The 26,913-nt window shown below is 40.8% G+C and overlaps 1 protein-coding gene and 1 long non-coding RNA gene across 6 annotated transcripts; one reads left to right on the forward strand and one right to left on the reverse strand.

The window, feature by feature from the left end:
• Positions 1 to 1,074: 1,074 nt before the first annotated feature.
• LOC142374900 (uncharacterized) lies at positions 1,075 to 8,518 on the reverse strand. Of its 2 annotated transcripts, XR_012768836.1 has the most exons (7): positions 8,200 to 8,518; positions 5,757 to 6,111; positions 5,376 to 5,655; positions 4,930 to 5,023; positions 4,252 to 4,759; positions 4,048 to 4,172; positions 1,075 to 3,827 (listed from the first exon to the last, which is right to left on the reverse strand). It is a non-coding gene; the product is annotated as an uncharacterized LOC142374900 (long non-coding RNA). The 2 variants fall into 2 exon arrangements; XR_012768835.1 differs by having other exon boundaries at positions 4,930 to 5,655.
• On the forward strand, positions 8,197 to 25,906 carry znf395b (zinc finger protein 395b). 4 transcript variants are annotated; one of them, XM_075458768.1, is made up of 11 exons: positions 8,197 to 8,427; positions 10,411 to 10,587; positions 11,268 to 11,428; positions 11,513 to 11,625; positions 12,727 to 12,855; positions 13,458 to 13,657; positions 13,810 to 13,910; positions 15,495 to 15,786; positions 23,279 to 23,374; positions 23,735 to 23,841; positions 25,071 to 25,906. In XM_075458768.1, exons 2-11 carry the CDS (start codon positions 10,465 to 10,467, stop codon positions 25,180 to 25,182), a joined length of 1,434 nt encoding a protein of 477 aa, XP_075314883.1. In that variant the 5' UTR covers positions 8,197 to 8,427; positions 10,411 to 10,464; the 3' UTR covers positions 25,183 to 25,906. The 4 variants fall into 4 exon arrangements, with proteins under 4 accessions (XP_075314883.1, XP_075314882.1, XP_075314881.1 ...); XM_075458767.1 differs by having other exon boundaries at positions 8,198 to 8,427; positions 10,449 to 10,587; positions 15,492 to 15,786; XM_075458766.1 differs by having other exon boundaries at positions 8,199 to 8,427; positions 15,492 to 15,786.
• The last annotated feature ends 1,007 nt before the right edge of the window (positions 25,907 to 26,913 follow it).

Raw genomic sequence — 26,913 nt, forward strand, 5'->3', positions numbered from 1 at the left:
ATGCTTTTTATTTCTCTGATTTTATCTATTTTTTATTTTTATTTTTTATTATTTTATTATTTCTTTTTAATGCCTTCTTGTGATTTTATATAGCTGTGAAGCACTTTGAATTGCATTGTGTATGAATTGTGCTCTATAAATAAAATTGCCTTGCCTTGCCTTCTGTTGGCGTCGTCGGGCCGTGACCTTCAGCTCTCACTGGAGCGGTTCGCAGCCGAGTGTGAAGCGGCTGGGATGAGAATCAGCACCTACAAATCTGAGATCATGATCCTCAGCCGGAAAAGGGTGGAATGCCCTCTCCGGGTCGGGAATGAGATCCTTCCCCAAGTGGAGGAGTTCAAGTATCTCGGGGTCTTGTTCACGAGTGAGGGACGAAGGGAACAGGAGATTGACAGGCGGATCGGTGCGGCGTCTGCAGTGATGCGGGCTATGCACCGGCCCATCGTGGTGAAGAAGGAGCTGAGCCAAAAGGCGCAGCTCTCGATTTACCGGTCAGTCTATGTTCCTATCCTCACCTATGGTCACGAGCTGTGGGTAGTGACCGAAAGAACGAGATCGCGAATACAAGCGGCCGAAATGAGTTTCCTCTGCAGGGTGTCTGGGCTCTCCCTTAGAGATAGGGTGAGAAGCTCGGTCATCTGGGAGGGGCTCGGAGTAGAACCGCTGCTCCTCCACATCGAGAGGAGTCAGATGAGGTGGCTCGGGCATCTGGTGAGAATGCCTCCTGCACGCCTCCCTGGTGAGGTGTTCCGGGCCCGTCCCACTGGGAAGAGGCCCCAGGGAAGACCCAGGACACTATGTTTCTCGGCTGGCCTGGGAATGCCTCGGGGTCCCCCCAGAAGAGCTGGAGGAAGTGGCCGGGGACAGGGATGTCTGGGCTTCTCTGCTTAAGCTGCTGCCCCCACGACCCGATCCCCGGACAAGCGGAAGATAATGGATGGATGGATTTTCAAAATAACATTTATTTTTGTTTTTTCACCCATGCAGTCATTCATACAGTTGAATTAAAACATTGTGAATGAAGGCATAATGTACAAACTTTCATCTGAAACATTGTATGAACTTTGAATATCAAACGGTTTATAAAATTTGAGCTCAGACATTTTTATTATACACCTTTCCTCACTTCGTAATACTCTGAATGCATGATTATGGTCATCAAAATTCTCTGTGAATAGCTTGTTTGTCAATAAAAAATGTGATCTTGGGGCAGTCGGTGGCGTAGTGGGTTAAGCAGCCACCCCATGTACAGAGGCTACAGTCCTCGCTGCAGCTGGCCCCGGTTCAAGTCCCGCACTGGATGGCCCTTTGCTGCATGTCTTCCCCCTCTCTCTGCCCCCTGCTTCCTGTCTCTCTCCAACTGCCATATCCATTAAAGGCATAAAAAGCCCCAATAAATAAATAAATGTGATCTTCATCCAAAAGTATATCACTTATTTGACAAAAGGCTGGCATGTCTCCTTCCATTGCACTGCAAATAACAAGTCCAGCTTTATATTCTAGACCATCAACTTTAACCCAACTAGTTGAGAAAACCTCTTTTGACAAGTTTATTTCAACCATTTCATTGTTGACCACATTCTCATCTCTGAGGGAAAAAGATTGAATTGGCCTGTACTCATTTTGTTTGAGGGTGAAGTTTTCCCAGTGATAAGCAATGGCCATCTGATGCTTTTTAGCAAGTGATTTGGTTATGTTTTTGAAATTTTTAAAACAATCTTTAAACAGCTTGTGTTTGGCTTCAAACCTCATTCATCACATATGTAATATGGGTAATGGATCATAAAATGATGCTTAAGTATCAAGTTTCTATGTGCTTAAATAGTTTGTGGTGGTCAACAATCAAATGCTTTAAATATATTGTCATGCCTAGAGTGAGAGAAGGTGAAAAAAATATGTTCATTATTTGAAGTAACAACAGTGACAAATTACAGTTTTTGTTTCCTGCAGGAATAATGTCACCGAACAACAATGGGATGTTTTTCACAAGACACAACGTCTGAATAGAATTCAAACCAATGCCATTGCCAGCACTATCCAAAATAATCTTTGTGGGATGGTCAAATCCTGGAAAGCAAGTACTGTCTACATGAAGTGTTGTGTGAGATATCCAAAAAGCAATTTGATCTCGTACTGAGCCACACCCTCAAGTAGATCATGCATTATATCAAATGAATAATTATTACAAACATGGAAATACTTCAATGAATCAAGTGTAGAATTTTTTTTCAAACCATATAGTAACTTCAATTGTGGGTTTTCCTGAAGAGACTGGCAATGCATTTTAAACATATCTTTTCCACGAAGGATCACCTCAGGATCATCCTCACTGTATACTGTTTTAGTGTCATTCTACTCAATCAGACAAAGGCGACAGAAATGACAGCTACTGAATGACTCATTAAAACCAAGAATTGTGTGCATCCCAAGATTATCTCCAGTGATCTGTGAGATTGTACCATATACCTGCTCATCAGAAAATGGAAGACTTAGCCCTTGACTTTCCAGTTTTTTCATATAATTTATCAATGGTTCCAGTATAACATCAAAACCATACTTGTGCAGATCTTGTGCGTGAAAAAGTGATACCAAATGAATGTTCATCAAAACTGAATTAAATTTTGGGGGCAAGTTTCTTACAACAAAATAAAGACAGAAAATTTTGTGAATGCCACGTTTGGAGCCAAGGGGATAGGCTGTTTCAAAATCATCATAGTATACTTGAATTTGTAATGCATGTCTTTGTGCTGTAAACAAAGGGTGGGATTTAAAATAATATCAAAAAAGTCAGTATAAGTGTCAGGCTCTGATCTACACTCTTTCTTTAGGAAAACACAAATGTCAGGATTTCTGCACATGAACTTCAATGTTTCTAAAATCGGCACATAAGTATCGGATAAAAGTATCCTTCACAGGTACTTGATCATAAGTACCAGATTTCTGATTTCGCCTGTTGTCATATCTCACTCCCAGTGTTATTTCTACTGGCTCGACAACTCCCCATTTTAGGTTGAAGTATTTGTTTCATTTCCATTCTGTATTCAGATTTGTGAACGGGTTTTCAAACTTTTCAAAAGATTCATTTATCACAGATATTGGGGTCAGTTATAGGTAAAGCAGAAATAACAGTATGCTTAGCTTGTGAGCGAAGCTCACTTGTTAGTTCCTCTAAATCTTTGGTTGGATCTTTAGTAAGTCCTGAATCATGGCTTTCAGAAGAAACACTGGAAGAGCTACATTGATTTGGGGGATTAAATTGGCCCTCCAAAGCAACTGTTGAAGTTTGAGCAATTTTCTGAACATTGCTATGAACACTATTAAGGTACTTCCGAAAACCTGCATATGTTACGAACTGGTGCCGACAGTCTTGCTGAGAACAAACCAATTTAAACTTGGGTCCAGGATAGTAACCATGTTCAACTCTTAAATGTGAAATCAACTGCTGACAGCTGGGATACAGTTTCTGACACTTGAAACAGGTCAGCATTGTTGAGTGTGAGCGCTACTAGCTGGTTAAGCAGTCTGGTTGTCAAGTCTCTAACTCTTTGGTGACTCCTTCACTTTCCCCACATCAATGTTATACACTGTTGTCTGCAAAAATGTGTAAAAATTCACCAATGTAGCATCGTGAGACAAATGTGCTTTGAAAAGTTCATCAATGGTTCAATGGTCAGTTCACCGATGGAGCGGTTTGTCTGGCGTGGGATGAGATGCTTATCCATGGTGATGTAGAAGCTGTCAATCCTGCTCTTCTGGCACCCAACAGCGAGGAGGTATGGCTGCCGACCCTGCTGGTTGCGGAGATGCTCCTCCAAACTGCAGCATGACTAGGGTTGATAAGGAAACTGAACGTTAGACACAATAATAATGTGCAGCCACAGAGAAAACAACATTATAGAAGTCATTATTCAAACATCTTTTCACTGGCTAGTGCAAGATGGGAATGCCTATGAAGACTTAATTTCAATTTTCATCTACTTTTTAAGAACCCTCATTTACACATGTGGCTAAGACAAATTATTATAATCATCTTAATAATATAATTACCTTATGAAAGACTACAAGTCTCTCAACTGCATCACATGCACTAATTTTTGGAGACTTCACTCCTCCTGGTGGTTGTGGAAGGAGATCTATCAACAACAACAGGGAGGCCATTTCTTGGTCGTAGGCTGAAGACAAAGAGTTACAATTAACTGAAACTGCAATTATAACAAATGCTTTAAAACTAGCAAAACAAATACAACTCACTTGTTGCTTCATCAAGATCACTTCCTTGGGGACCTTCTGTTGACTGCACCAAGCAACGCAACTCTGGTGTTGAAGTGAGCCGCTTAGCCTTTTAAGACATTTGGCTTGAAGAACACATCCCATTTCTGAAGCAACCTGAAGGATGTCTCGTCATCAAATAGGAGAGTGAAGTCTTGATTCACCTTTAAGAAAGAAAATATTAAACTACTACTATGTCATCATCTCATTTCAAACTTACCAATCCCTTTGTATCCAGGAATCTTAGGAAGGTGGAGAGGATATCCTGGGTCATTAACAAGCTTCTGACGGTGCTGAAAGGTCTCTTTCATCTTCTGGAAAATCAGGGAATCGTCTGTGGTATGGTTGAGCAAAGACATGGCCTCTTGGCAAGCATCCCCATCAAGCTGCCTTTCAACATTAACAGTCCTTTGGAAATTTGGGCCTCCTGGAGAAACGTCACTAGAGGTATATGGTGGTGGTGCAGATCTTCGACAAATCATCCTTTGGACTGTTTTCAGACGCCAAGAAATGTGAAATGAAAGAAAATAAATGCGTTGTCATACTCGTCTCATAAGAAATCTTAGACAATTCAAATGTCAGTGTCATGCACACAGCTTCATGTCAAAACATGCTAGTATGAAATGAAACTGTCATGCAAACAATAATAATGACTATTACATAGCCTTTCTTGGTATATGGATCCTTGAGGGAAGGGAACAGCATCACTATCCCCAGAGCATACTCTTCTCTGATTGCTTTAGTAGGGAGGTGCCTGACAGGAGATATTAAATTAGTAATCTAAATTTATGCAATGGCCATGCAGTTATTTGGCACAAATAAAAAAAAATATGAAATACACATACCCATGATTGTCAATCATGTGAGCCACCAGTATGTTAATCATTTTTCTTCCTGTGGCATTTTCAATTCAATTCAATTCATTTTTATTTATATAGCTCCAAATACAACAAATGTCATCTCAAGGCACTTAAATAATAAAGTCCAATTCAAGCCAATTGGAATTCAATTAATTTTAATCAAAATGATTCATAAAATAATCCAATTCTGTCATATAGAGCCAATTCAAAAACAATTTCTTCGCTAAGGAAACCAACAGATTGTACCGAAACTTGTCTCCAGTCCAATCTCCTGTCCTGAGTGTGCCTGAGGCGACTGTGGAAAGGAACGACTCCCTTTTAACAGGAAGAAACCTCTGGCAGAACCAGACTCAGGAAGGGTGGCCATCCGCCTCGACCAGCTGGGGTTTGAGAAGACAGAAAAGGGGGGGGGGGGGGACCACTGTAACACCATTCAAAGGATATCATCTGTTAGGGTTTCTGTTGTTTGGTACTCCTGTAGCACTTCTTCACCACCGGACTTGCATCTTAGAACTGCTTCAATCAACTAATAAAAAGCAAAAACATGAGAAGGCAAAACATGGTGATAAACAGCTTTTCTAGAGATTCAGAGTGAAAAAATGTGTGAGAATCAAGCTTAGTTACAACCTCTTTAGCTGATGCTACCTCATGTGGATCCTCAATTCTTTGTCTCTTGCTTGGGACCTCATCTATGATTATAGTTGATGCTTGAGTTGAAGTTCGAGTCAGATGTCTCAGAAGCAGAAGACAAGGAGCACTCAGAAAAATCAAAAGGAATAGAAAAAAAATTACCAATTTTATTCTGTAGGGTCTAGAGTACTTGATATACCTTCCTTTACATCTCACCATCGTTTGAGAAAACTGTCAGCACCACATTGCCTTGTCCAACGAAGTCGCTGAATATTTCTTCATCAACTTCTGTCCCTGTTGCATCCTTATATGTAACTTTTGCATCAGGTGGCAGAAAAAAATCTCTCGATGACTGGAAAAGATAAAACTGAGTCAGCACTGTTTCTTGCCTCACAGCGAATGACTGTTCACGTTAAATAACATTACATTCATCCACCACTGTATAATCATTAAAGGGAGCATTTTACCCTCACAAAACCCATTCCCTCTTAAGTCCAAATTTGATGATTGGCTTTTTTTTTTCCTTGACTATTTTGGTGTATATTATGCTTTACACTATCATGCTTTATGAGGCCCATTGCAGAACTGAAGATGTTTAGCAATTTAAAGTCACCCCCATTCATTGCTGCAAAACAATCCCAAATCAACACCCCACCACCATAACCATGCTAGACAGTTTGTATGAGATATTTGTTCTGATACGCTGTGTTTGGGTTTTCTCCACACATGGTGCTGTGCTGTATAGCCAAACATATCCACTTTTTAGAAACAACTTTGCAAATCTAAGCTGTCCTGCCATGTTCTTCTAGAGTGGAGGCTTCTTACAGAGATGTAGCTATGGATGTGCAGTTTCTTTGAACATTGCACGGTCCAACTCCTTTGAAGATATACAGTTGTCTTGAATGTTTTCCACTTGTGAATTGTCTTTCTTACTGAAGGATGGAAAAACTCCAAATTTCCAGTCTGACAGGCAGCAATAATTGCATCTCTTAAATCATTGCTGAGTCCTCCTTGGTATCATGTGAACACACACCTGAATGCTCCAGAACAGCAAACTGCCCAAACTTCTGCTTTTATAGAGATGCACCCACTTGATGGTGGTCACTTGATCAAATACATTTGATCATTAACACCTGGCTACTACTAACACTCTTAATTCTATTGAAACATTAAGGGTGGACTTAATTTTTCACACACAACTTCTGAATTTAATGGTTTCTTTTTTGTTGAATAAACAATGGCATGGTGTCGTGTGTTTTGTGTTGTCGTTCATCTGAGACTGTACTTACCTTATTCTGAGACCTGGTAAGCACAAGATAGTTTTTATTATGTCTTGATATGTAACATCTTAGTGTTGAAAGAGGGTATATGTTTTTTCATGACTACCACCTATTGATAATTACTCCAATATTTTCCCAAATACTAAAATGATTCATACCCATTGTAGGCTACAATACCAAGTTAATGTTTTGTTATCATTTACTGTACTGTGACTGCTGTATGTGATTGCTGTAAATGTTTACTTGGTATGGCAGCCACTCTGTAAGTGGTTCATAATTTATCAGTCTCAATCTGTCTAGTCAACAACATGGCCAGAGGTCTATCGGTGTTCCACAGTGTCACCACTGGGTGAAAATGTAAGCATAGACGGAGTTCCGTCTGGTTTAGGAATCAGATTGGGCCTAGGCCTAGGTTACTCTCTTTGACTGTGTCGGCGCTCAGACTCTAAAATCCCTGCTGACTAGATGTCTGGTGGAGAGGGTGCAGACAGGCTACACTAATCCGGCATCTCAAACACACAGAAACAAACACAGACACAGGCATGGGCTTTGCAACACACAAGAAAGTTGTATTTCATATGCAGGCAATTCATCATGTGATGTTGGGGGTTGATACACTAAATGCATGTGGTTTTAGCTGTTTGTTCTTTTAGCTTTCTTCTTTTCAAACAAAACAGCCCCTCATATTAGAAGCGGTTGGGCCACTGATCAATGTGTTCTTTTATAAAACTGAAACGAAAGTTCCTCCCCTGTTGGATTAATAGTAGCTACATTACATATAGGCATACATCCGCAAAAAACATGCATATGCTATATAGCATCAGGACATTTTTTTTTTAAATCAAATGTATTTTAGTGGTGATGGCTAACATATTTTGTGCAATATTTAATCAGTTTTGTTATTTAATCTCTTCTGATATTAAATGTTATTCTTACTGGTACTTGTAACCTATGCCATCTCTACAGGAACATGTGCATTCAGTTCAGATTTGTAAAAAAGAAAAAGAAAAGAAATTTGTATTTGCTATTCCTGTATGTTTTGGGCAGAATTCATGCAGCATGTTCATGCACATCGGGTAAACAAACAGATTTTCGTGTGCTTCAGTCAGACAAACAGAGAGACAGTAGATGCTGCTGCTGCCGCTCTGGTAACCCCTCACCTAGATCATCCTTTAGTGCACGGCGCGCCGCACGCTGGTATCTCTGCTCTCAGCCCAGCTGTCACCCCCGGCATTGGTCCACCAAGCAGACACACGTAGGCGAGCATCCGACCAACCCTCTTTTTCCTCCAGCAGACTGTGGAGCCGGCGAGCGGCGGGACAGCCAGGCAGGGACGACCTGCAGCAGCTCGAACCAGGCGGATAAGGACGGAGGTCCTCACCGGAAGAGTAAGCAAGAAAAACATTTTAAAAAATCATTCGAGTCAGTCGGAGAGGTTTTGTGTTGCTAAAAAGACGGTAAAACCATGGCATCATTTATGGCGGTTTGGAAGGGGGAGGAAGGGGGGTGTTTCTCCTGATCTCAATCTGCGTTGCCGGGTGGTGATCAGTGAGGTAATTGGGGGGTGATAAGCAGTGACTTCTTGTCGGGTATTGAACGAAAACACGTAACAAACGTACAAGAAAAAAATGCAGTCATGTATTATATAAAATGTTTTGATTAATTTTAAATGCTTCATTTCAGGCGCTACCGTCGTGTAGGCTAAATCAAAGCCGGAGGACTCAGAGTTAGACATCTAAAATATGAGCTATAGTGTACTGCAATTACTTATGAGCGTGGAAATGACGTTATCCATCATGCTTTTGCTGTATTTAAGTTTCAACAACACTGTTTTCACACATTGTAATTCCATCTTCATATCCATGCTGCCGAATATACATTTGGGCAATTCAACCTTATAGTTGAGCTTTTCTTTATTTTTATTATTATTTTGTGTCATAAATCGGGTTATGTTCAGCCATATTCCTCCGTCCGACTCTGTCCCCCTCGGAGAAACTCGTGTCTGAACACGTTGTTCGAACGGGGGTGTGTACCTGAAAAATCAGAACCCAGCCAATCAGCGACTGCGTCCCACCCACACTGTGGCGCTTGTTTACTACCAATACTCGACTCGGATTGGTGGAAAGCGGAGGTAAACTCGAGCTTTGTGCTGCGTTTGGGGTCACAGAAAAGAGTAGGAGAACTGGTATTTTTCGTTAAAAACAGGTTTGACCGCAAGGAGTAAGCAACTGCTACATCTATTTGAAATCCATTAATAACTTAGGTCATAAAGATAAATTATTTTTTGTTTTTTTCTCTACTTTTTTTTTACAACATGCTTTGTTATGTGAAATTGTATAAGTTCCATTAAAATGTTCAGATATTTGTTTTTATTATTAATTTACACTTTCACTTTTTATTTTTAATTTCGTCAGATTCATCCATTGTTTTCTTTGATTTTGTACTCTACTGACTCTAATGACAACAAAGATATATATTAAAAATATGTAATATACAAATTAAAGATTTATTACCGATATGATTTTTTTAAGACTCAAACATGTAAAAATGCAGTTTGATTGGACCATGATTTTTTTTTTTAAATCAAAACACGTCTTCAGCTAATTTTCGCTTCTGAAATATCTTATTTGGCCCTTATGACAGACAACACCTAAATATATTCATCTTAGTATTCTTTAGATATCTTGTGTTGTTAACTTTGACAGCCCTAAAACACCATGAAACTTGAGAATCATAGTTAATTATGTATCACCAACACTGCACAGCCCTTGATTTAAGCTATTTAACTATTTATCAGGATTAGTCTGCTGGGATGTGAATGTAGCTTTGCCCTCATTTTTACCTCTGTAGGCTATAGGCCACAGTCAATGTATCCAAACATCAGATTAGGTCTGTGGACCATGTTATCAGTCGCATGCATTATTGGAGAAGACAGCAAAATTACATCAACATTTGTTTCAGACATAATCTAAATCCAATCAGGTCTGTCTTTCCTTTAGACCCCTGCAATATTTTCAAACCTCCTGTGGTGTTGCAGCTCTGCACTGCCGGGCACAGAGAGGCAGGATGGAATGAGTACACAAGTGTTTGCCAACAGTCACTTATCTGCAAAGACGCCGTCTGTTCAGATCAACATATTTTTGTCGTGATTCATTGGGAGCATTTTATTTCCAGCTTCATTGTTTAATGCTTTTTAAGAGGGAAGATGTGCAGATATTTCTCCAAGTTAAATAAGGCTGTTGAAAGAGTCATTTTGATATTATACAGAGCTCATATAAACAGAGGTGCACTAGTACTTGAAAACTCTTAGTATTAAAGTGTGATAAAATACTTTGATTTGCTAAGATCTCATGTTGGTGTCTTGTCCGCAGCGAAGTGTGACTGTGCTGAGTCCCCTCACTGTGTGCAGTAGCACCGTGGCAGCTATGGGACCAGAGGACAGAGCTGGAACAGGGCCAAGTGGGACGCCAGCATGCCCGTTGGGACAACAGGACTGCATGTCGACAATGATGCACAACAGTAATGGGCCTGACATGCAACAGATTCTGGTAAGATTACTCAGGGATAAAGCTCTCATCCAGTTTAGAAAAATGAGATATTTTATTTATCCCTTGATGGAAATTGTCCATATACAATCCTATGTACTCAGTTTCACTGAGACTAATGCACCTGATTTTTTTTTTTTCCCCCATGTTAGGACTTAGTTATTTTCAATATCCCCTCCCTTAATTAACTGATTTACATATTTAAAAGCTTGTAAAAACTTCTTGTCAAACACAAGTCAGGCTTGTGTGGCATTATGGTCGCATATAACAAGGAGAACAGCAAAAGGCAACAAAGCTCAAACACTAAATGAGGGGGAAAAAAAGAGTTGCCACGCATGGGATAAGTATTTTCATACCCTGCGTGTGACATAATATGTTGCCCGGTCAGAGGCTTGCAGCAGCTTCCTGGTCGTTCTGTTTCACTGACAGATTATGCTGTCTGCAGGCAAAATGCCACAGATGGACAGGAAATATTCTCTTAACTGCTTTATTCATAGCAACAGCAAGGCTCAATTGCAGGGTATCTCATGTAAACAGCTTAACCCAAATAAGGCCTAAACATGGATCCATGATTCATCCTGATTAACCAAGAAGAAGATTTGTGTTGAAGTGAAGCAGAGACAGACACTAAACTTTTCCTGTCTTGAACTGGGTGCTCATTGTGTTGCTGCCTCCATCTGAAGGTGCATGCGCAGAGTTGTGTCCATGGTGAGAAAGCGTTCAGAGACGGTGGACATCATAAGAGCAAGACGTCAGGTTGGGGCAACCTACCGGCTCCCCAGAAAAATGTGGTTGCCACAGCACAACTCAGCACTATGTCAGCTACTGGAGAAGCTCCACACAGGTGAGAGATCCTGCAAGTAGTGGTGTTACAGCAGTCTTTATTAGAAAGACAGTCTAATGATATGTTGGTTTGGGTTGTCTCCAGTTTCCGGAGCCCGGAGTCAGTTGAGATGGACGAGATCATGGCAGCCATGGTTCTGACCAGTCTATCCTGCAGCCCTGTGGTTCAAAGCCATCCACAAACAGACCGTGGACCAGGTTGGACACATTTCAGTTGTATCTTATATGGCCTCCATTACAAATGTAACATGTAGTTGATACTTTGTAGGTCTGAGTATCTTTCAAAAACATTAAGAGCAAATTTTGGGTTGCTGTGTTGAGAAAAATCCCAACAAATTTGTATTTTTAGTTTTTTTTTATATAAGCAAAGCAGGTGAAATGGATGGTAATTCGTTAGTGTACAAAAAGGGGTTCCATGATCAGGTATCGCTCCCCCTCAGTTTGTCAAGTTGGTCAGTTTGGTTGTTTTAGCATGTCAAATGGCTGCTTGATTTGGATTTCAATTTTGAGAGTTTGTAGGACAAATGCTTTTGGTTTTTGATCATGTTCTTCCAGCCAGCTGGGTACATTTGCTACATCCACAAGGACAGCACCAGTGATCATAGTTTAAATAAGACATTTGTCCAATTGTAGTATTTACAGGAGCTGAAAATAAGAAATGCCATTCATATTGCATCCATTATAGGTCATATTCTAATTCAATTCTCACATCCACATTATGTCCCCATTTGACACTAATGTTTGTGGACATTTAGAATCTTCATTGTATCCATATCCCTCAAAACACGGAGCATCTTTGTCTGTGCTGACTAGAATGGCTCAGGGCATGTGTTGTCAAGTGGCAGTGTGTCACAGAATATCACAGAATGAATTCAATGTGTGCTTGCTTTTATAGACAGTGTATTTCAAACAGTTTATTGGTTCTTTTTGCAACACATGCATCACACAAATATCATTTTAGATGCTTATCTCTCAGCTGTTCAAAAGTAATTTGCTAATTCTTGCTACTTTTTCCATTTGTGATATGAATGTTTGTGAATGCTGAAGTGCTGTGTAACAGTAGTACAAATGAAAATTGGTCCTAAACCCAACAAACTAATGTGTCTTGCAACAATATTTGCAACAATACGCAACAGGTTATGCCAGAACCTGACGTGTGCGTTGTTGCTTTTGAAGTCTGCTTTTTATTTGTGCTCATTCTGGTCAAAAAGCTACATATGCACACTTCAAAATTTTGGTATTTCTTCTTTTCTTTTTTTTTTTTCCTTCTTTTTTTTCTCCTTTATTTCATACCGACAGCGAGGGAGCAGAGTGAAAGCAGGGACAGACAGGAGGGTAATCAACGCAGCAAAGGCGTGATGACCAAATCAAAACTGGGCCGCTGCATCAAAGAGTCAGCTTTTATACATTTTTTACACACTCTACTAGGTGAGCCACAGGGGCAGGCAGGCACTAAGAACTGCAGTATTTACCGAGAAAAGTAGGGGATGAATACAAAAAACTTGCAGTTTAATGTATTTGCTACTGTTGTCAATCAAATAATCGAATCTGTTTAATCTGATGTGTCGCCATCAATCTGGACTTCAATTCACCTTGCAATTTCCCATCAGAGTTACATTGTACCCATGTGTTTATGATAAATCTGATCTGTCTGTAATTTAATAGACGGTTTTCATAGTTTTTTATTTGTTGTTGTTGTTTTTTGCTTTTTCAAATCAAAGCAATAAACTGATTTTAAGCAAACAGGGAATAAAGCAAAGGGGGAGTAAAAAATGCTGCCGTGGTGCTAAACCTGTCTTTGAAAATCGTCTCGCTTTACAACTTGAACACCGATGTGGGACACCCGCTGTTCTCTGTAGGACGGACAGAGGAGAAGCTGAAAGCAGTCCCAAACACACAGTAGCTGTTTCCGTCACAAAAAGGAAACGAGAGTGCTTGCTTTACCTTCACAAAGAGTTTACTAAGAGTCTTTAGTTCAGGAGGAATGGTTCCTGAAAACTAAACTGTAAGTATACTTTGTCTTTCTCTAGCTGGCTCATCATCGTCCATTGACATGGAGAGTGGTGGTGGTGAGCTCTCTGACAGCGGCAGCAGTGGCTACTGGAGCTGGGACCACAGCAATGTGAGCCCCGCCCCCTCGCCGTCCGTCACAGAGATAGACAGCTGCCCCGATGAAGGCCTGCACATGGAGCTGGAGCAGGGAGAGGAGCTTACTGCCAAAAAGCCAAAGGTACATACAGTATCTATTTGTGTTCCTTGAAAATATTTCACTGATGTTGCAGCAGTGGATGAAAACTGCTGCTTCACCTAAGTCTTTCTGTATTTTCTGTCCCTTCTTTTATTCTCCTATTTTTGACTTCTGTTGTGATATTTATCCCACAGAGCTCTTTTAGAAGTGTGTATAAGTGTCTGTGGCCCAGTTGTGGCAAAGTGCTCACATCCTCGGTCGGGATTAAAAGACACATCCGTGTGATGCATCTTGGGTGAGCTGACATCTTGAATGTTTTAATCACATGTCGTGAGCTTCATTCTTATGGGGTTGGAGAACTGTAGGTAGGGGCATCAGTTTCACTTTTTGAAAAAGATGGTTTCTGTCACCTAATTAGTTCACTTCTATTTTATTCTATCATTCCCTTGGCAATAGGAAAACAAATATTATTTTTCCATTTCTTTTCAGTGTTGTTTTGCTTGTTTTATGTCTTTTTGAGAAGAAATTATATTTCTTGGTTTAGAGCAGCGCTCTTATGACTCATTGGATCTTTGCCTGCTGAGGCACGCTTCGTAATTTGTTCATGGTTGTACCCTAATCCAAATTTAGATATGTTTATAAGTATTATACATAGTGCCCAGTGTGCTAAATTGATGATGGGGAAAAAAACATTACAAAAGGCAGTCTGGAATGGAAAAACTTACCATTCTCTTTTTCTTCTAAATGTTTAAACTCTCAAAGGATAGCTGAGAAGACATGTGAGGCACAGTCATGTGAATGAGAAAGTGCATTCTCGCTGAGTTCTAAGGTTTTACATACCAGGACATAAAAATAGATTATCTGGTCCTTAACCAGGTCCTACAATCAGATAAATTCAATGTCAGATGAACAATAAATGGGACATAATGTACCAATTTTTATTTAACAAGAGCGCAAGTAGGAGCCAGAAGCTGCTGATCGAATGCACTTGATGAATTGATCATTAGCAAGTGTAAACACCTCTATGAAAGCAGACATTTTGGTGCTTTTTCTGGTCTGGAGTATTCAGTTGTGTGTTAATACAGTGACATGTAGGTAGCAATGATCATTATGAGGCAACTGTTGATGCACATCGGTCTTATAGGGAAGGTTTATAAAACCTTTTTCTGAATTTTGGCTTAGTTTTTAAAAAAGAATCAGTGATATGCTTATTTTTTTTAACAAAATATGTGGTTGTATTTACCAAATTACCTAATGTGAAGACCTGGTATGGAACTGATGATTTTTTTTTTAATGTCCTCATACTTAAAAATGTAGGCTTGAAATCAGTCGTACTTTCTTTTCCCATGGCTGTCTATCTGGGATATGTGTTTAAAGAACTAAAACAGATTGAAAATCTGATCAGACTTTTTTTAGCCAAGCTTTATTCAAAGCTGTATTGTTTCAATCACCACCAAAGCATTGGTAGTATTCACGGTTATTTTACAACAGTTTTCTTAATTAACTTAATGATTCTCATGTAGTCTCTGCCAGATCGTGTAGTTTTAATGGCAGTTTTGTCAGTTAGTCACCACCTGTATGTGGTGATATACAGTCTAGTTTAAGAGGTTTTTGTGTACAATGTTTGACCACTTTCCAGTCTGAGCTGGAGTGGAAACCAGACACTTTAGCCCTTTAGAACAGTCCTCAGCTGCAAAAGAACATTAAAAAAAGAAGAGGGAATAAAATTTTCAGGATGTGAAGAGCTCTGAGTTGGTAAGAGGACGAGAGATTTTATATCTGGGCTGCAGTGAGTGCTTGCTTTCAGAAATTCTCCAAACACACAAGTCACTCTTTTCTCTGTTTGCCCACTGGCCTGTCCCTACCACACACACAGCAGTGGATCAGATCAGTCCCAGAGGGAGGAGGACTTTTACTACACCAAGATCTGCTGTGAAACCATGGAGGTCAGTTCTGCTGCAACTCCTGCCCAGCAGGCCCCGGGCCAGCCCTCCTCTGTTCGTCTCAGCTGGGCCTCTTGTGGTTCCCCACCAGGCTCAGAGCTCCAGATCCCCCTGGCTCACAGACCAAGGTCCAACTCCAGCTCTGTGCCCAGCTCAAGCAGACCCAGTTCACTCAGCCAGTCAGCCCCCAGCAGCTTTTGGCAGATCCACTCTGAGCATCTTTATCAGGTGGGTGCAGCAGTACTGGGAAAGAAATTGTGTGCATGTGTGGGGGAAAGTAAAAATATAAATATTAATAAACTATATATTTTGATTGTCAATAAACCCTCAGGTTATATATGGATAATTTGGAAAAACAGAATGCAAGGAATTATTATATATTTTATACACACGTGTGTGTATATATGATATTTTACTAAAATATTTTACAAAATAGTAACTCTTGAATTTGATAGCAGCAACACTACAACTAAATTTCAGAACAATGTTGCTCAATTTATAATTGCAAAGACTTTAGAACATTGCATCATCTACAGCAGCGGTCCCCAACCCCCGGGCCACGGACTGTCGTTTGGTACCGGGCCGCACAGACAGAATAAATAACTTACATTATTTCCATTTTATTTATTATCCGAGTCTGAACAATGTTTTATTTTGAAAAATGACCGAATTCTCTCTGTTACATCCATCTATGACTCACTCTTGACACGTGTCAAGATGCTTGTCTCGGTCACGTGACACGCTAATATTAAACCCACAAGCTAGCAAAATGAGTAAAAAACAGTCTTTGAAAAGTTTCTTTGCAAAGGGGAAAAGGCCCAGTGAGGAGACAGAAGAAGAGCCTATGACCACTAAGAAAAAGAAAGCTGCATTTAACAGACAATACCAGGAGACATTAGCCTGGGAATTCCAATGCTGCTTTGCGTGCGATTTCATTCACACTGCAAAGGCAGCCTGGAAACCACCGCCCTTATTTTTGCCTGAGTTAGGGAACCAATCACAGAACGGGGGGGGGCAGCAAGACGATGATGACGTCTATGCGCGACACCGCAGCTTGTAGAGTGTTAATCCAACATGGCAGTGGACACAACATTACCGTTCGATGCAGCCTTAGAAAGTGTTTTAAGTAGCTTTTAAGTAACGACAATAATCGTTAAACGCCATCGCCTTCTCATACACAGTAAAGCATCTTCTTCTTCCTCGTTGAATTTCTGTCGCTCTACATACGTCATCTGGTATAAGTGATACAATTGGCTATGAATCGCGCGCAAAGCAGCATGGGAAGAACCAGATGCCATTTGATAGACATTCGTAGCGCCCAATAAACAGCTCTAGGCATTCGTAAACCACGCCTCAAATACGAGAAAATGCACACCTAGTTCCCAGACCACCATCTCATCGAGATGTGGGCGCGTCAGCCAGGCTAAGCAGACATACTTAAAATATGGGTTTATCGTGACAGGTGATTCCCACGCACCAAGCCCGCTCTGCATAATATGCACCGACCGGCTCTCCAATGAGGCAATGGAGCCTTCAAAACTAAAAGTTACATAGAAGTACACAGTGGATTTACGTTTATTATTATATTTACAAAATACCACAGTTTTTGTGTTGGTCGTATCATTTTACTTTGGGGACCGGTTGGGGACCGCTGATCTCCAGTGCAAAATATCATGAAACGATCAAGAGAGTCTGGAAACCTCTCTGTGCTAAAGGGACATGACCGAAAATTAATACTGGATGCCCGTGATCTTTGGTCCCTCAGACAGAACTCTATAAAAAAACAGACTTTATTTTGGCATGGAAATCACTGCATAGGCACAGTAACACTGTGAACACCACGTCCACCAATGCAGGTTAAAGCTCTTTCATTTAAAGAAGAAGACATATGTGACCGTGATTCAGAAATGCAGCAGTCTTCTCTGGCCCAAAGCCCATTTAAAAGGTTGAAGTAACCTGAGTGGTGAACTGGTATTAAAATAATAGACGTCTGGTACCGTGTTTGCTCTTTTACTAGCATTTGCCGACACATACACACACTAGCCAGTAGTCGGAACAGCTTCCAAGTAGCACACTGGTGTTCTCTCTCTTTTGGGGCAGGGTACTGAAAAATACCTAACAAAGGTTCTGGGTCGCAGCCCTCTAACCAAGCAGTGAGATAACATTCACTCTGCAACAACTTTTCTCCAGACTAAAGAGGAGAGGTACCACCCAGCTTGTTATCAGTACTTATTTCAAAAGCCTGCATCTCTGATGGTGTTGGGGTTCACATCTTGATATGCTCCCATCTAGATTGTGTCTTTTTCGGGATAGGCCTTTTATATTTCAACAACCCAATACTAAACAGCACACAGAATCCATAATTCAAGACATTTGTCAAATCATGAATCGCAGAATACAACAAAAAAGATCCAGGGCTGTTGAGCAGCTAGTATCCTATATCAGACAGGAGGGGGACAACATTCCTCTTCAAAATGTCCAGCAACTGGTCTAGTCTTCTTACAGATGTTTACAGACTGATGTTTAATAAAGAGAGGATGCTGCGGAGTGGTAAACATGGCCCTGTCCCAACCTTTTTGAGATGTGTTGCTGCCATCAAATTCAAGATGAGCTAATGTTTTTCATGAAATGGTAAAAGTTGTCGCTTTCAACAATCTGTTTTCCTTGAGGTTTCCCTGATTTATAAAAAAAAAACTCCTGTAGAAAAAACTGTAGACCTATTTTGGTAAAAAGAATTGTATTTCAGTAAATGCCTAATTTGCTACCCTGAATTTGAGTTCTAATGAAAAAGATTAGGTTTTAGAGATTGTTTGAGAGAAATAGAGGTTGACCCCACTGGACTTTTCAGCCTAAATTATTAAATTTCAGTGTGAGTGCAGGAATGCAAGCTTTCCTAAATTCTGTGTTTATTTACAAAAAATCAGGTGAAAGTGAGACCACAGATGAAATGATCACGATTCTCCTTCATACAAAGTTGCTCAGTTAGGACATTAACTTAATATGACCGGAGTTTCTGCACAATCTCATGTTACGTTGTCATAGTCATCTTTCAGAAGTCTGTCTTACCCAGTGCCTCTGAGCAGAAAAAGCCCCTCTAACGAGCCAGTGAGCTACAGTGTTGTTTATGCATCACAAAGCAACACATTTCACTGGTGACCTGCATTTACCCTGAACTGCAGAGCTTGTAAATGGATGCTTTGTGACAGTGAGAGAGCAAGCTGTCGGCTTGCACGCTCTGCCAAGAAGACTAGACTCTCTCCAGCCTGGCAGTTTTTCAGAAAGGCAGAAAAACATTGGCTTATTTCTTCCAGTTTAGCTGTGCAGTGGTTATAACCAAATGCACTCACACTCTTGCCTACTTAGGACGGATTCAAGTTTCAAATTCTTTTCTTTTTTGTCTTTATGAAAAAAAGCTTGATCAAAAATACTGAGGTATGGATGTTGGAAAACAATACCAATTTTGTGCCTCATTTGTCTTGGGATTTCTTCATTGAGGCAGAAAATCTATTGCGCGTTCTGCCTTGGCGGGAGGGAGAGTTGAATTGTGGGTCAGTTCTGCTGGTGGAGCGGTATTTCTGTGTGTGTCTCATGGCTGCTGGAAGCTTGAAATGCCTGATTACAACGTTACACTCACGTGGGCATGAGTTTTCCTGATCTTGGCTCACTGACTCTAACTGCTAGGGTTAACACGGTGCACGTTTCATGTTTAGCTCTGCAGATTTTTTTCTGTCCTTCATCTCTGTCTGTCTGCGTTGTGGGATGGGATGTTATGAAAGTGGGAGCTTGTGTTCTGTTTGTTCAGAGTGTTGAGCATTGCACTGGGAGGAGAAATGGTAGCAACTACACAGAAAATGATCATTAAAAGTGTGGCGTTTTAGTTGTTTGTTACAGCACCCAGTTGGAATAACAGGTAACTGAGATAGATTTTTTTTTTTTTTTTTTTTGAAAAGCAATTTGGCTGTTTAGCTGATCTTCTTGTTTCAATTAATGAAATTTGTCTGCTGGGAGTCATGTTTCTGGAAGCTGCTGAATGTTGCCTTGCATGGCCAAAATACAGAAGTTCAAATATGGGCAGAAGCTGCTCGGACTAGTTTCAAAATAACTCAATAAGCAGTTTTTATTTTCTTTACTGTACTGTGGTGATCAGCCTCATTTGAACTGCAAAAAAAAGAACTCAGATCCTTAAAACTACTGAAACTTTTTACATTACACATACACCGATCAGCCTTAAGCCCTTCTTAAGCAGTTTAGGAAGGGCTCAAAGAACAAGGCAAAGACTCAGGGGTGTTCACCTGGCTCCCTTGCAAACTCCCTTGATACTAATCTGATGGAATTTGATGGCATCTGTGAGAAGCCCACCCAAGGGGTTGCAAAGGGGCGGAAAATTTCCGGAAAGTTTCCGGTAAATTTCCATGGGAAGTTAAAGCTGCTGTCAGCAGGTTTTCAAAGTTCCGAGTCTAAAGTCGGAAAATTCAAAGTGATACAACTTTCAGGTCCCTCCCCCAACCTCTACCAAGCTCCAAACCGCCCCCAAACCCCCCCCCTCTCTGTGGACGAGGTTGTGCACGTGAGTTCACACCAGTGTGCGCGCACACAAGCTGGGGCAGACTCAAGCTCAGCGGCGTGTGCACATGCTGTGATTGACAGGTAGCGATTCCTCCACCCTAACTTGATTGGTTAAAAACAGCCGGGAGCGCTCGATTTTTGCAAGCACGATTACAGGCTTTAGAGGGAGCTACAGAATTCGGGATTTTTCCTAAACAGCCTATTTAATATTCTATTTCCAGAATCCCATGACAGTTCAAGCTAATATGACAAAAAAAAGATGCAGACGGCAGCTTTAAAAATAACGAAATCTGTAGCTCCCTCTGAAGCCTGTAATCATGCTTGCAAAAACCGAGCGCTCCCGGCTGTTTTTAACCAATCACGTTAGGGTGGAGGAATCCTACCTGTCAATCACAGCTTGTGCACACGCTGCTGAGCGTGAGTCTGCCCCAGCTTGTGTGCGCTCACACTGGTGTGAACTCACGTGCACAACCTCGTCCATAGAGGGGGCGGGGTTTGGGGGGCGATTCGGAGCTTATTAGAGGTTGGGGGAGGGACCTGAAAGTTGTATCAGTTCGAATTTTCCGACTTTAGACTCGCAATTTTGAAAACCTGCCGACTGCAGCTTTAAGCTTGGGAATATTGGAAACTTTCCATGGGAATAATGGGAATTATGGGAACTAATGGGAATTTAGGAGAACTAACTGGGAATATATTATATCCAAGCATAAATATAAACACAAGTCATAAGAAAACATCCATACAAAATGTTTTCAACAGATATTTCAAAAGATTTATTTGTAAGTAAAGTAGAACACGTTCTAATTACTTGTTTCATGGATGAACGAAAACAGGAGGGTTGGGTTCAATATTACCCATCCCCTAACCCCACTCATTTAAAAATCTCCACAAAGTCCCATTCCAAATGTTAAATGAAAAATGCCACTCTTCCTCCAAAATGTCCCATTAAACATGCAAATCTTCCTTCAAGCAATCCTCTGCATTTTTGCTCAGTCAATAGACTCAAAACTTACTTCACTTTGTTAAGTCCACACGCTCAAATGTGTGCCTTTAATAGTCTTTGTGCTTCAGGCTCAAAAGTGTGGTCCAGTCTTCTAGAAATCTTCTGTATATGTGATGGAGGCATGCACAGTGCCAGTAGGGGGTGTGGTCTCAATAGCCATGCAGTAAGCAGTGTGCTCTGTGCATGTGATTGAAGAATGGCATGGATATTCAAGTGTATTTGAATGGCATCTGTTTGTTTTAGTCAAGATTATGCTAAAATATAACCTGACTCACGTCATCTGGCTGCGTTCACCAACTACACGCGGGGGCGTTCCCTTTCCTCACACAGCCATCTGAGGAGCCTGGGAGTCATTGGTGTTTCGTCCGATTAGAAAATAATCAGAGCCAATCATTAATCGCTGGGTGGGACTTTGGATGAATGCCTTTAATCCTGAGATTTTCTTTGCACATACGACAATAATCGTTCACTGATCGCTCCTCGCTCCGTTTCATACTATCTGCCGCCATGGTGTTTGTTATGAAAGGCTAGCTGGTTGCATAGTGGTCCTGGTGTTGCTCTGAGCTACGTCACGGGTTGAGTCATTGGGAGTGGCTGAAGTGGCGTGTCAGTCAAGATGACGGACAGATTCTTCATCTAATCACATGCACGAGTTTTAGAAAAAATAGCCCCATTTGAAATCATGTCGGTTGTGGGCTCGTCCCAGATGGTATGCGAATACCAGAGGGCGGGAGTCAGGTAAGCTAAAATATACTTTCCTCAACTATATTTAAGTTCCCTAGAAGAGCCAACCTTCAATTTTGAAAATTCCCAGTTTATTCCCATAAATTCCGTTAATTCCCGTTAATTCCCTTAAATTCCCATGGAAAGTTTCCATCTTTGAAAATTCTGGGAATATTGCAACCCTACCCACAACCCACAGGAAACCCTCAGATGTTCTTTGTCAATGTCCTGACTGGTCAGGTCTCTTTTTATAGGGTATGACTCAGGGCATGACTGCTCAATATTTGGCAGGTAGTCATTATGTTATTGTTGATTGATGTACAGGGCTATTTTGTACTGACAAACCCACATAGAATTATCTGTAATAGTCCAAAACTCTACAGAGCATTTTAGCATCTTTCAGCTCAATGTTTTGGTTTTACAGCATGCATCTTTACTTGTTTACTTTAAAAAAGTTAAGTCCAACTGAAATGTAGTCTGTAGTGATGATTGAACTCTTTCAGAGCCTTCACTTGACTTGCTTTTGGACAGAGAGAAACTTCGTAGTTTCTCACTACTATTAAGGGAAGTTTCTCCTCTTTTTTTTGTGTCCACACTGCAGGAGCTGTAGCCCTCTCAGAACTCCCAGAATTCCACCTACAACTCAGTGCAAACACCTTTCTGATGTGTTTTGGATAAAACAGCATACCTGACAGACACATTTACTCTCCACAAGCGAATGCAGGATTCTGAATCAAATATCATGTAGTGCGAAGACACGCACGCTTGTGTGCACACTGGGATACAGAGTTGAAAAAATGTCAAATGGGGAGCCTCAACAATTTCCATTGCAGGTGAAACATTCGCTGACGCATATTGTGCTTTTCTATGCACACATTTATTCAGCTTATGAACATGTTTCAGGAGAAAATGAAGTCTTGTTTTAATAATCTTGATGCATACTTATCAAAGGAATCATACTCTTGGGCCTCTACGTTTCTAGTCTTGAAGATGTGGAATATTTCAGCTGTGAACGTGAGCTTGTTCCTTCAAGCTGATTCAGTTACAAAAAGAATTCTGAATACAAAAAAAAATCTGTTTATCAAAAGACACTGTTGCACCAAGACTGGTTATTCTCCCATTCAGCACTACATGCCTCTCAGAGACATCTTTCATCACACTTGTAGAAGCAGAAGCCTGTTAGTCTCTCAAATTGATCTCTCTATTGAGTTCAGATTCAGACTCGGACCAGTTCATTCCAGGATTTTTACTGTGTTCTCTTGAAGCCACTTCTTTTTTCTTTCTTTGTGTTTTTCTTATCCATCTTTCCTCTCTTTCCTGACTTTGTCTCAGTCCCTGTCTTAGAAGAACATCCCCACAGGATGATGCTGCTAGTTTAAGGTTGTCTTGGTGTCATGAATCATGTCGCCTCTTTTGTACCCTCTCCAGGCATGTGGCCCAGTCCAGGTCTCCGTGGCTTCCAAAAGCCCTTGCAGCCAGGGTGGGACCCCGTCCACCTCCATCTCTAGCCCCAGTAACACTCAGGTGGGTCTTTTATCTAATCTTATATGTGTCCTGTACATACAGCGAGTGCTGGGTAAATGCAGAGTGATACTAGAAAAGAAGTTTCTGTCTGACTATATCAGATCAGAAAAAACACACTTAAAGGCAAAGAGAGAAGTGGCCTGTCACAGAAAAGGAGAAGTCACGTAGTTTAAATATGTCTGTCGCTGTGCGCTGTCGGGGAAGAGGAGTTTTTTCAGAAGCTATTCAACTCTCTGCCAAGCACTTCTGACAGATTACAATGACTTTTTCCAATTGTGCATTCATACATGTGCAACACCACAGTTGTTGTTGCTTCCTTTCCAGACTGCTGTTGTACTTAATGTGTTCTCGTCTCGTCAGATGGTGAAACCTCGCTGCCGGTCTGTCAGCGTCGGGGAACAATGGCTCCAACAGAACAGGCTGCAACCGATGAGTGCATCGCCCTCCCGCACTCACTGCTCCTTCAGGTACAAACACTTAAATGAGACTCAGGGCCTGCAGCCTCATTAGCAGCAGTTTGTGGACTTAAATACTCAAATGGTAATCTTAGCCTCACATCTAAACTCGCTAAATCCCATGTTAGTGGTAAAAGTGCAGCTGAGGCTGATGGAAATGTCCCAAACCTAAACAGCTCTGGAGACCTGCAATTAAGTTGCTAAAGGAAATTCTCACTAAGGCCAATGTGCTCTAGCTGACTGATTATTTTGAACCTGAATTAAATGAATATTTCACAATTAGGGATGTCCCAATCCGATCACGTGAAATGTGGTTTCAGACTTGATTGAAATCGGACGTTACATCCCGATCAGGGATCGGATATGTAGCCTATCTATATATGTATATTTATTCTCATTTTTTTTTTATCATAACTATAATATTTCAAAACAAATGGGAAAAAATAACAGCTTCGTGTTTACTTTTATGTGGTGGTACCGTCAGACCGTCTCAACCAAAGACATAATATACGTAGACGCCTCATAGACTGACGCTGCCTATTGGAGCTGACGTATCAGCGCAGTCGCCATCTTGGATGGGTCTCCACTGCCTCCACATTGCATTTCGACTAAGGAAGGTGTATATCCCCAACTACAATAATCATAACTCCCCGAACCATGTCTATGGTCTCAACTCCACACAGAAACAACGCATGCGGCATGACGTCACTTTGCTGCGTGCCGTAAAGTGAAGCAGAACACGGCAGCAGCTTGAAGCTGGGGTGGGGGGGGCAAATGTCTGAATTTGTTTACATGCCTGCCAGGTATTTCAAGTTGAGCTGCTGCCCGTTTTTATATTAGACATTGTTGCACTAAACTACAATGTGAAGAATTTGTTTACTTGATTACTTTTTTTGTTCAAGCTACCTAACAGGAAAATTAAAAAATCTGCAACATCCTGGATCTGTTTCTTCGCTGTTCTTCTTTTTTTTTTGATGTACTGTAGAAGTATCGGATCGGGACTCGGTATCAGCAGATACTCAAAATCAAATGAGTCGGGACATCCCTATTCACAATACACATATTTTTCTGAAGCTCTAAGTTTTTATTCCAGTTTGTCTACTATCTTTGTTTTTTGTTACCCACCTTGTTGATATCACATTCCCTTCAGGCTGGAAAGATGTAATTTATACAGTAAGCCTGATTTTTACAGAGACTGCTCACATGAGGCGCTTCTCGTCTCACCACGTGTCTTTTTGCAGGAAAGGTCGAGGGGAGGCTAAGAAGTGCCGGAAGGTGTACGGAGTGGAGCGGAAGGATCAGTGGTGCACCGCCTGCCGCTGGAAAAAGGCCTGCCAGCGCTTCCCAGACTAAACGCTGCTGTGTGAAGGAGAAAGCGTGCGAGAGTTAAAGATGTGGACTGATGGAGTGTGAACAGAGACTTTTATCAAAAAGAGAATACGAATCAGGGCCTGAGAGCCATCAAGAAAAACAAGTTCTTTTACAAGTTTTTTTGTTTTTGTTTTTTGTTTCTTTCCTGAAGGAATGAAAACAGACTTTTGTGTGTCTTTGTATCTTGGATCCTGAAAACTGAAGTCTGCGATGGTGCTGTTGACTGACTTTGACCATGTGATGTGCAAGGCCTAATATACTCTCCTACTTTATCCAAAGGTCATGTTAGTGCCCCTGTAGCTCCTCTATCTTAGACTGCTACTTGGCTGTTTTTCTTTATTCCAGTCTTCTCTTCCAGTGGTTACACAGTGGTTATGATGTACATTATATTGTGTACTTTGAGTTACGTACGAGTATTTTATACCTTTTTTTTATCGTCTTGTTTAGCCCACATATTGGGCACTGTTTTTTTTATGTTTTTTGCACTTTGTTGGGAAATTTACTCACAAGAATAAGCTAAATTTGGTTTGACTCGACCAAGTTCCTTCCATGTAATCGATTTCCTTCCTGCCCTGTATTGGAGTACGACCAGTGTTAATGGTTTTATCCTTGAAGCTATTGAGTCATGGCAGTGGGATTAGCATTAGGGGAATGAGTTTGTATTAAAGGAAATATATTGTCAAACACAATAAAAAAAAAAAAAGCACTGAGAATTTAAGATGCTCTTTCTTATTTCTGTCTTCTGCATGACAGTCCACATGAAGAATTGTAAATTATTTCATTGTAATTTTTTCTCAGGTTCAGAAAAATGGCAACAAAAAAGTCAAACGTGTGAAACGATTCACAAAATCCCTGTTTAATCCGACAGAAACACATACATGCATCTGCACATTTAGACTCTGCAATCACCCACACACTCATAAATTGTTGTGTCTATTAAACAGACACAAGTAAACACTTAAGATGCAAAATCATGAATTCAACCTGCTCGTAGAGGAAATTAATGTAATAGAAAAACTAATTTACTTTTTTTTTTTGCTAAATCAAGCAGAAATGTTCTTTTCTCTGAGTTGCAATTCCCACTACAGACACACAGTTCATCCCATTCCTCTGCTCTTAAATGTAAAATAAAGATGGTGGACTTAGGGAATTGATGCTTTAGACCTCCTTTTCTACAATGTGGCACACACCCAAAACATCCCATAGTTAAGCTGCTATAGGCCTAGACTGCTGGGGGAGCTCATCTGTCACACCTTTCCTCACTTTACCTTTATGATAAAGTGAGGAAATTATATTATGTACATGTGATATTATTGTGGTCATTAACTCGTGTTTCCCTGTTCCAACAGATATCCTTTGAATGGTGTTACAGTGGTCGTCCCCCCGTCCCCCCCCCTTTTCTGTCTTCTCAAACCCCAGCTGGTTGAGGCGGATGGCCACCCTTCCTGAGTCTGGTTCTGTCAGAGGTTTCTTCCTGTTAAAAGGGAGTCGTTTCTCTCCACAGTCGCCTCAGGCACGCTCAGGACGGGAGATTGGACTGAAGACAAGTTTCAGTGCAATCTGTTGGTTTCCTTAGCTAGGAAATTGTTTTTGAATTGGCTCTATATGAACGAATTGGATTATTTTATAAATAATTATGATTACAATGAATTGAATTCCAATTGGCTTGAATTGGACTTTATTATTTAAGTGCCTTGAGATGACATTTGTTAT

Source organism: Odontesthes bonariensis, chromosome 24, assembly GCF_027942865.1.
Source record: "Odontesthes bonariensis isolate fOdoBon6 chromosome 24, fOdoBon6.hap1, whole genome shotgun sequence".
Lineage (NCBI taxonomy): Eukaryota > Metazoa > Chordata > Actinopteri > Atheriniformes > Atherinopsidae > Odontesthes > Odontesthes bonariensis.

Excerpts from the sequence above, each read along its gene's own strand:
- znf395b (XM_075458767.1), top strand. The coding sequence starts at position 10,465 with ATGGGACCAGAGGACAGAGCTGGAACAGGGCCAAGTGGGACGCCAGCA. Across the intron at positions 15,787-23,278 it reads ACTCTGAGCATCTTTATCAG|GCATGTGGCCCAGTCCAGGT; the intron begins GTGGGTGCAGCA and ends TACCCTCTCCAG. Across the intron at positions 23,375-23,734 it reads CTAGCCCCAGTAACACTCAG|ATGGTGAAACCTCGCTGCCG; the intron begins GTGGGTCTTTTA and ends TCGTCTCGTCAG.